Source organism: Salvelinus namaycush, chromosome 32 (genome assembly GCF_016432855.1).
Source record: "Salvelinus namaycush isolate Seneca chromosome 32, SaNama_1.0, whole genome shotgun sequence".
Lineage (NCBI taxonomy): Eukaryota > Metazoa > Chordata > Actinopteri > Salmoniformes > Salmonidae > Salvelinus > Salvelinus namaycush.
In genome coordinates this window covers 16,234,970-16,244,416 of record NC_052338.1, presented here as the reverse complement: position 1 = coordinate 16,244,416, position 9,447 = coordinate 16,234,970, and the positions used below count along the sequence as shown (strand labels likewise).

At 45.4% G+C, this 9,447-nt stretch overlaps 1 protein-coding gene across 1 annotated transcript in view; it reads left to right on the top strand.

Moving 5' to 3' along the window:
- The window catches only part of LOC120026851 (receptor-type tyrosine-protein phosphatase U-like), a 183,942-nt gene extending 174,938 nt beyond the window's left edge, over positions 1-9,004 (top strand). Inside the window, exons 30-32 of the mRNA XM_038971561.1 lie at positions 449-606; positions 6,661-6,796; positions 7,021-9,004. Of these exons, the coding sequence (XP_038827489.1) occupies positions 449-606; positions 6,661-6,796; positions 7,021-7,101 (375 nt within the window). The 3' untranslated portion in view covers positions 7,102-9,004. The remainder of the gene's footprint in view (positions 1-448; positions 607-6,660; positions 6,797-7,020) is intronic.
- The last annotated feature ends 443 nt before the right edge of the window (positions 9,005-9,447 follow it).

The window sequence follows — 9,447 nt, the reverse complement described above, 5'->3', positions numbered from 1 at the left end:
TTTTTCCATTCACTATAAGGCGGGATCCTGTTTTCTGCAAACAATGCCTGCAGTACCATGGTCTGAAATTCTGGTTTGAAATGTGAAATTCTGTGGCTTCATTGAGAGGGGGCAGTCGTTCTTCCCTGGGACAAATATAAGCACCCACCAAATTATGATTATTATTATTATAAACACTAGACCACTACACTACTATACCAGAGACTGGAGTGATATGAGCCTTGGCCCCAAGGGAGATGATGGCCGGTCTTTGCCATTTCTACCAGTGTCCGTCTGGGTTAGAGGTGTCCAGTCTAGGATGCTATACATGTCTGAAAGGTGTGGATAGTGTGCTGTGATGTGTTGTGTTGTGCGTGTTCCTATCAAGGGCTTGACAAGTCTGTTATTTGGGATCTAACACAGCCTTATCGTTGTCCTCCCTTTCTCTCTTTGCCCCCCGCTCATCCAGCTCCAGGAAGGTCAGCTGGTGGTTCGTCATTTCCAGTTCCTGCGCTGGTCTCCATACCGTGACGTCCCAGACTCTAAGAAGGCTTTCCTCAGCCTCCTGGCCCAGGTCCACAACTGGCAGAGGGAGTGTGGAGAGGGACGTACCATCGTCCACTGTCTGTGAGTTCACCACTGTCCACCATTTTACTCATAACATCTATATCATTCCGTAGGGAGGTTTTTTTTGCAGATAGGATACACAGAAACGATTCAAATGACCTGTGCACTGCAATTGATTTCAGCGAGCGTGATCTACGCAAACGTTGAGGATTTTCGTTTAAGAAGTTTACTGCTGTGCGTTAGTTGGATTAATTCTCGGGCCATACTGACACTATACAAACCATTTTTTATAGCACATTAAAGGTGTCGTTGGCTCTTGTTGACTCCTGTTGTGAGCATACTGTTCAGAAAGCAGGTGGCAGTCATCTCTTGGGACATGTTACAGTTTTTCTCAATCGCGTACAAGCATTTTTGGGAACAAAGTTGTCGATTTTCAAAACAGAGTTCACAAGACACAGAACTCAGTGGCCTTTTGCAAAATAGTAATTGCTTTTTCAAAATGTAGTTGCCTTCTCAAAACATAAATACAGAAAAACGAAATTATACTGTCAAAATAGATTCGTCAAAAGAACATGGCTGGCTGCAAAAAGATGAATGCAATCATACTAAAAGAGTCCAAGCAGACAAAACAGAAAAGTCCCAGTATATCAATACATTTCTTTGCAGTCACTAGATCATGATGATCAAAAATGGAAGTACAACTATCCAAAGGTGCAGAATTATGGGCAATGGCTATCTTTTTATGCATATTTCACAAAACAATTTCAGACACATCAAATCCAAAATTATTCCTGATATATGTTTTAAATTAAAATAAGCACATTGTATGCAGGATCCATTTATCAGTATCATCACAATCCAATTCCATGTATTCAATACAAAGGCTGGTTTGAACATGTACAATTTCCATTGGTCACAGAAACACTGTCCACAATAGAAATAAAGAAAGGTGAATACAATGGAGGAACACAACTGATATTAATGTATAGGCCTCAATCCACACCAGAGCAAAGCTTTGTTATGGAAGGTCACAATGTCAAAGATGATGACTTAGTAGTGAGGCGTTACAAAGTAACGTGTTACAGTAATGAAAAGAAATAGATTGTTACTTTTATTTGTGATCATTATTCCCTCTCTGTTGGCGGAATATAAAAAAAATCTACCTGCCCCAGATTCTAATTTGTCCTCTCACTAAATTCCCGTTTACGCACGCAGGCACACCTACTATCTGCTTTAGTGAGGGAGATGAAGAATGGCATAAGCTTCGAAAGCATTGACTTTCTCAGTGTGGAAGTACTCCCATTACTTTGATTTGGTAGGACAAAATGGTAAGAATTGAATTGTAAAACGTAAACTATGCCCTTGCGAAAAACACCTTTCCACTGCTAGAAATATAACTTCTGATCTCTTGAAGCACCTGCAAAGACAACACGCCAACACAAAACGTTTAGCGAAAGACCCGCAAGACCTGACCATGGCTGCTGAAGGTGACTGTAGGCCTACCTCATTCAAACAACCAAGGCTTGATTTGAATCATTCAGGAGGACCAGGGAGAGATGAACAAGCTTGTAGCTGGGTATGTATTAGAGGAAAGGCTGCCCTTATCCACGTGTACCGTGGATCCCCCTATTTCAGACGGATACTTAGGAAAATACCGATGACAGTTTACATTGTGTGAGGACGCACAGCGTTTTACGGTGTAACACAAAAGTAATATAACGAATAGTGTAACTAATTACTTTCCTCAGGGAGTAACAAGTAAAGTAATTTGTTATTGTTGAAAGAAGTAAAAGGTAATATATAACTTTTTTTGAGTAGCCACCCCAACACTGCTAATTACTTAGAAGTAACCCAACTTCATTCTCTGTATCTCTGCATGTCCCCAATAATGTAAATAATTATAGCAATTAGACAGTCCCCATTGTGGTTTAGAATTTTGATCAGTAGTATTTACTGATTTCCGGATGCACACACACATAACAATGTTATTTTCTATGAACAGAACACTTAACAGTGAATTCTGTATTCCCTGATGACATTTATATTTAAAGTTTTGTATTCCCTAAGGACATTTGTATTTACATTTAAGTCATTTAGCAGACGCTCTTATCCAGAGCGACTTACAAATTGGTGCATTCACCTTATGATATCCAGTGGAACAACCACTTTACAATAGTGCATCTAAATCTTTTAAGGGGGGGGGGGGGGTTAGAAGGATTACTTTATCCTATCCTAGGTATTCCTTAAAGAGGTGGGGTTTCAGGTGTCTCCGGAAGGTGGTGATTGACTCCGCTGACCTGGCGTCGTGAGGGAGTTTGTTCCACCATTGGGGTGCCAGAGCAGCGAACAGTTTTGACTGGGCTGAGCGGGAACTGTACTTCCTCAGAGGTAGGGAGGCGAGCAGGCCAGAGGTGGATGAACGCAGTGCCCTTGTTTGGGTGTAGGGCCTGATCAGAGCCTGAAGGTACGGAGGTGCCGTTCCCCTCACAGCTCCGTAGGCAAGCACCATGGTCTTGTAGCGGATGCGAGCTTCAACTGGAAGCCAGTGGAGAGAGCGGAGGAGCGGGGTGACGTGAGAGAACTTGGGAAGGTTGAACACCAGACGGGCTGCGGCGTTCTGGATGAGTTGTAGGGGTTTAATGGCACAGGCAGGGAGCCCAGCCAACAGCGAGTTGCAGTAATCCAGAGGGGAGATGACAAGTGCCTGGATTAGGACCTGCGCCGCTTCCTGTGTGAGGCAGGGTCGTACTCTGCGAATGTTGTAGAGCATGAACCTACAGGAACGGGGCACCGCCTTGATGTTAGTTGAGAACGACAGGGTGTTGTCCAGGATCACGCCAAGGTTCTTAGCGCTCTGGGAGGAGGACACAATGGAGTTGTCAACCGTGATGGCGAGATCATGGAACGGGCAGTCCTTCCCCGGGAGGAAGAGCAGCTCCGTCTTGCCGAGGTTCAGCTTGAGGTGGTGATCCGTCATCCACACTGATATGTCTGCCAGACATGCAGAGATGCGATTCGCCACCTGGTTATCAGAAGGGGGAAAGGAGAAGATTAATTGTGTGTCGTCTGCATAGCAATGATAGGAGAGACCATGTGAGGATATGACAGAGCCAAGTGACTTGGTGTATAGCGAGAATAGGAGAGGGCCTAGAACAGAGCCCTGGGGGACACCAGTGGTGAGAGCACGTGGTGCGGAGACAGATTCTCGCCACGCCACCTGGTAGGAGCGACCTGTCAGGTAGGACGCAATCCAAGCGTGGGCCGCGCCGGAGATGCCCAACTCGGAGAGGGTGGAGAGGAGGATCTGATGGTTCACAGTATCAAAGGCAGCCGATAGGTCTAGAAGGATGAGAGCAGAGGAGAGAGAGTTAGCTTTAGCAGTGCAGAGCGCCTCCGTGACACAGAGAAGAGCAGTCTCAGTTGAATGACTAGTCTTGAAACCTGACTGATTTGGATCAAGAAGGTCATTCTGAGAGAGATAGCAGGAGAGCTGGCCAAGGACGGCACGTTCAAGAGTTTTGGAGAGAAAAGAAAGAAGGGATACTGGTCTGTAGTTGTTGACATCGGAGGGTTCGAGTGTAGGTTTTTTCAGAAGGGGTGCAACTCTCGCTCTCTTGAAGACGGAAGGGACGTAGCCAGCGGTCAAGGATGAGTTGATGAGCCAGGTGAGGTAAGGGAGAAGGTCTCCGGAAATGGTCTGGAGAAGAGAGGAGGGGATAGGGTCAAGCGAGCAGGTTGTTGGGCGGCCGGCCGTCACAAGACGCGAGATTTCATCTGGAGAGAGAGGGGAGAAAGAGGTCAAAGCACAGGGTAGGGCAGTGTGAGCAGAACCAGCGGTGTCGTTTGACTTAGCAAACGAGGATCGGATGTCGTCGACCTTCTTTTCAAAATGGTTGACGAAGTCATCCGCAGAGAGGGAGGAGGGGGGGGGGGGAGGATTCAGGAGGGAGGAGAAGGTGGCAAAGAGCTTCCTAGGGTTAGAGGCAGATGCTTGGAATTTAGAGTGGTAGAAAGTGGCTTTAGCAGCAGAGACAGAAGAGGAAAATGTAGAGAGGAGGGAGTGAAAGGATGCCAGGTCCGCAGGGAGGCGAGTTCTCCTCCATTTCCGCTCGGCTGCCCGGAGCCCTGTTCTGTGAGCTCGCAATGAGTCGTCGAGCCACGGAGCAGGAGGGGAGGACCGAGCCGGCCTGGAGGATAGGGGACATAGAGAGTCAAAGGATGCAGAAAGGGAGGAGAGGAGGGTTGAGGAGGCAGAATCAGGAGATAGGTTGGAGAAGGTTTGAGCAGAGGGAAGAGATGATAGGATGGAAGAGGAGAGAGTAGCGGGGGAGAGAGAGCGAAGGTTGGGACGGCGCGATACCATCCGAGTAGGGGCAGAGTGGGAAGTGTTGGATGAGAGCGAGAGGGAAAAGGATACAAGGTAGTGGTCGGAGACTTGGAGGGGAGTTGCAATGAGATTAGTGGAAGAACAGCATCTAGTAAAGATGAGGTCAAGCGTATTGCCTGCCTTGTGAGTAGGGGGGGAAGGTGAGAGGGTGAGGTCAAAAGAGGAGAGGAGTGGAAAGAAGGAGGCAGAGAGGAATGAGTCAAAGGTAGACGTGGGGAGGTTAAAGTCACCCAGAACTGTGAGAGGTGAGCCATCCTCAGGAAAGGAACTTATCAAGGCGTCAAGCTCATTGATGAACTCTCCAAGGGAACCTGGAGGGCGATAAATGATAAGGATGTTAAGCTTGAAAGGGCTGGTAACTGTGACAGCATGGAATTCAAAGGAGGCGATAGACAGATGGGTCAGGGGAGAAAGAGAGAATGTCCACTTGGGAGAGATAAGGATCCCAGTGCCACCACCCCGCTGACCAGAAGCTCTCGGGGTGTGCGAGAACACGTGGGCAGACGAGGAGAGAGCAGTAGGAGTAGCAGTGTTATCTGTGGTAATCCATGTTTCCGTCAGTGCCAAGAAGTCGAGGGACTGGAGGGAAGCATAGGCTGGGATGAACTCTGCCTTGTTGGCCGCAGATCGGCAGTTCCAGAGGCTGCCGGAGACCTGGAACTCCAGTTTTTTTAAAGTTTTGTATTCCCTAATGACATTTGTATTTAAAGTTTTGCTAAAGGTGGTCTAAGATATGCAAGTCATGTACAAAGGCAAGTAAATGATCAGTAGTCCTGTAAATATATTTTATCATTGCTGTTCTCCTAGATACGATTCCACACAGGTCCAAAAATTGCTTGTATGCGATTGAGCTGTAATCTGAGGTCATACCTTGCTTCAGTAGATTGTGTTATCGTGTTGGTTCCGATCCCACTTGGTAGTTTAACAACTATCAAAATCACATGTTTTTGAACGATTACTTTCTACTCTTTAACACACTGAGCCTGCCTGTGTGTAGTGTTAAATGTGGCAGGATAAAACGTCAACCCCCAAGTGTTCACTACTACACTCCTCCTATTTACCAGAACACTTTTCATAATTACTATAAAAGGGATCCGCTCTAGGCTCTAGTTCCCCAGCCTCTTCTACACTTCACCAACACTACATATCTCTATCCAGCCTGGATTGGTCTCTGGGGTTGACATGCTAACTCTGCTTCCCAAATGGCACCCTACGCCCTATATAGTTCACTATTTTTGGCCAGCCTTATGGGTCCTGGTCAAAAGTAGTGGACTACCATAGGGAATAGGGTGCAATTTGAGACTCACTCCTGTATTAGATTTACTTCCTTGTTTCTGGATTTAATGAGAAACATTCCTCAGATGCTAGTCTTCAAAGTTCTCCGCGTTGCTGTTTTTCTGATAGCCTCCTTGATCCGAGTCTCAGACTGAGCTGTGACATTTCACTTTACGGCTTCAGCCTCCGTATCTTCCCTGCGTACTACAGACGTGACTCATATTGATGTCTGTGTCTGACTGTCTCTCTGTTTGTGACAATGTCTGTGTTTGGGGCATGTGTCTGTGTGTCTGTCTGTACAGGTTTCTGCACCATATACCCTGGTTTCGCAACCTGACTTATTCTGACACATTTCGCAACACAGGCTACTCTCTCAGTGGTCACAAAGTGTATACATAATGATTCATAAGCTCTGACCCACGTGTCTGTGTTTCTCCCTGTGTGTGTAACAGAAACGGTGGCGGTAGGAGCGGTACGTTCTGTGCTTGTACCATGCTGCTAGAGATGATCCGTCATCACAGCGTGGTGGATGTCTTCTACGCTGCCAAGACGCTACGCAACTCCAAACCCAACATGGTGGAGACCATGGCAAGTAATAGCCTTGATTTAACCAGGGAAGACCTTTTTTAGAAACTCTTTTGGTAGGGGGACCTAATATGGTGGACAGGAGCATGCATGTCTTAAGGCTCAATTCAGTCAAACTTGCAGTGGTTTACAGGATTTACACACTCAAATACAGATCGCTGATTGATTGAATTCAAGCTTGAATCTATTGCAAAGTAGAGAAATGTTGACACCTGTGTTGTTTTCAGGAGCAGTACCGGTTCTGCTATGACCTGGCCTTGGAGTACCTGGACGCCTTGGACTGCCTGAGTGAGATAGAAGTGAGATAACACTGATCCCAGATCAGCTCAGGCTCAGGGGAGATGGAGTGGAGTCCTGGGCCTAGCCTGGATCTCAGCCTGGGTCCCCATCACCTTGGCCTCCCAGCCTGGTCCTGGCCTGAGTTTACAGCCTGGGCCTGAGTCTGGGTCCACACTGCTCTGCTTCTCTCTCTACACTTCTACATCTTGCACTGTATTTTCAGACCTGCTCAACCCCAGAAGGAGTGTAGGGATAGAGGCTCGGGCCTCAGTCTGCTGTCTTGGCCCGGTTCCGGCCTGGTTCACACCACTCCGTCTTGGGTCTCCCCTTGGGTCTACAGCCTTGGTCTAGCCTGGTTTCTGCTCTGCTCCGCTTCCTTCTCTTCTCCTCTCCCAGGTCTGGGTGATTCAATGTATCTGCTGCCATAACTGACCTGGGCAAAAGAAAACAATGATAGCGAAAGAAAGGGAGACAGAGAGAGATGATGGGACATGCTCCTACCTTCTACCTGTTATATACTGTACTATTGTCCTTTCCCTTGCATTTGTATCCCTCTGTAAGTTACTATTTGTTCTGTGCCACATACTATCTGCCAAACCCAAGGAAGAGGACAAGGAAATGGGCAGGATCATTCTCTTCTCATTGGACGTTTTTCTGGTCACTTGATCACTGGTGGTATACTCAAAAGGTCTCTGCAACTTCCTGCCTTATTTTACTATGTCAATGACAACAACAATTACAACAACAAAAAATACAAAGTAGAAGCTGAAGTTTAACAACAAGACAATGACATCACATACAACTGCAGCACATAAAATATGTCAACTATTGGGTGATCTTGTGTGTTTGTTTTGTAATACGTGCAATGATCTTGTAAATTATGCAATGATCTACTGTTGGTGAACATCCGATGTTGTTACTGTACACTGGTGTTTTCTCTGGTGAGGCTGGAATGGCAGAGAATACGTTTACAAAGAGAATGGCACTGAATTTATGTTGGGTGCGTCTATCCTATGGTCATATTGTACAGAAAGGACCTATCTTGTTTATTATTTATTGTTTGTGTAAATAGATTGTTTTCCAGATGTTTATCGATGTTTGTCGTATTAACTCTGTGCCAATCCATTATCTTTGTGTTTATGAACAACATGGTCTCATTAGAATATGTCAAAATAGTGACGTTTAACCATTGTAGTTATATGCCACCCAGTTTGACATATTACTTTTATGTCACGTCTGGTGACATATTACTTTTATGTTACTTTTGGTGGCATATTACTCCATAATGAGATATGTCTATAAATGACATTGGAGTTATACAGTACTGTATGTCACCCAATTTGACATATTACTTATATGTAATTTCTGGTGACATATAGCTTTATATTTGTAATGAGTTATGTCTGCTATAAATGAGGACCACTTGAGCACCTGCATGCCAGTCAGTCGTTAGTGTTTCCATTGCAGTTTGTGACCCAGTCTGCTTCAGGGGACCGTCCCCACTGCTACCAGAGACTGGAGTTGCAAAATTCCCATAGCTTTACCAAAATTCCCAGGTTTTCCTGAAATTCCCAATTGGTGCATTGCCTGAATAACGAACCGAAAAGCACAGAGGGATTCCTCTAACTAGGAAACCTCTAACTAGGAATCCTCTAACTAGGAAACCTCTAACTGGGAATCGTACAACTGGGATTTTAGGAAAGCCTGGAACGTTTGGGGAAGTTACCCAATTTTGCAACCCTACACGAGAACCCCTATATTCAGAGAGATCAATGTAAAAAAAGAACATGATGTGTCTCTAGTTGTGGGAACAAAGGTGATCAGTTTGTCGAAACTAGTTGCTTTTTAAATTTGTATTTATTCATTCAATGTGTTTTATTTTCTAAAGAGTGTATAAATGAAAATAAATAAACTATTACGATGTTGCTAATATCATAAGATTCATGCATTTTCTAGGTAATGTCTTTATTTTGCGCCACTTTTTGCGACGCGTGATTTTAGTCAGACCCTTTCATGCACTTCAATTAGCTTTGGCTATCACTTTCTTGCAGGAAGCATCTTATAAGTATTTATGAGAGTGAATGTGATGACATTTGACACACACGCACGCACGCGCGCGCGCGCGCACACACACTATTACAATGTTAAACAAGAACCCCAGTAATTTCTGTTGACCTGTAGTTACATTTTTCCTTATCATTTAATGAAGTGCAGCGTTAATGGTCTGCTGTTATCATATGACCAGACTGACTGGCTGGTTCTGCTACAGAGCCCTAATTGAAGAAGCCTGATGAATCTATTGATCCAGTCTACACACCATCCCACCCCAGAGAGACAGATAGCCCACCTTACCAACTCATTCATCATAGAGATGT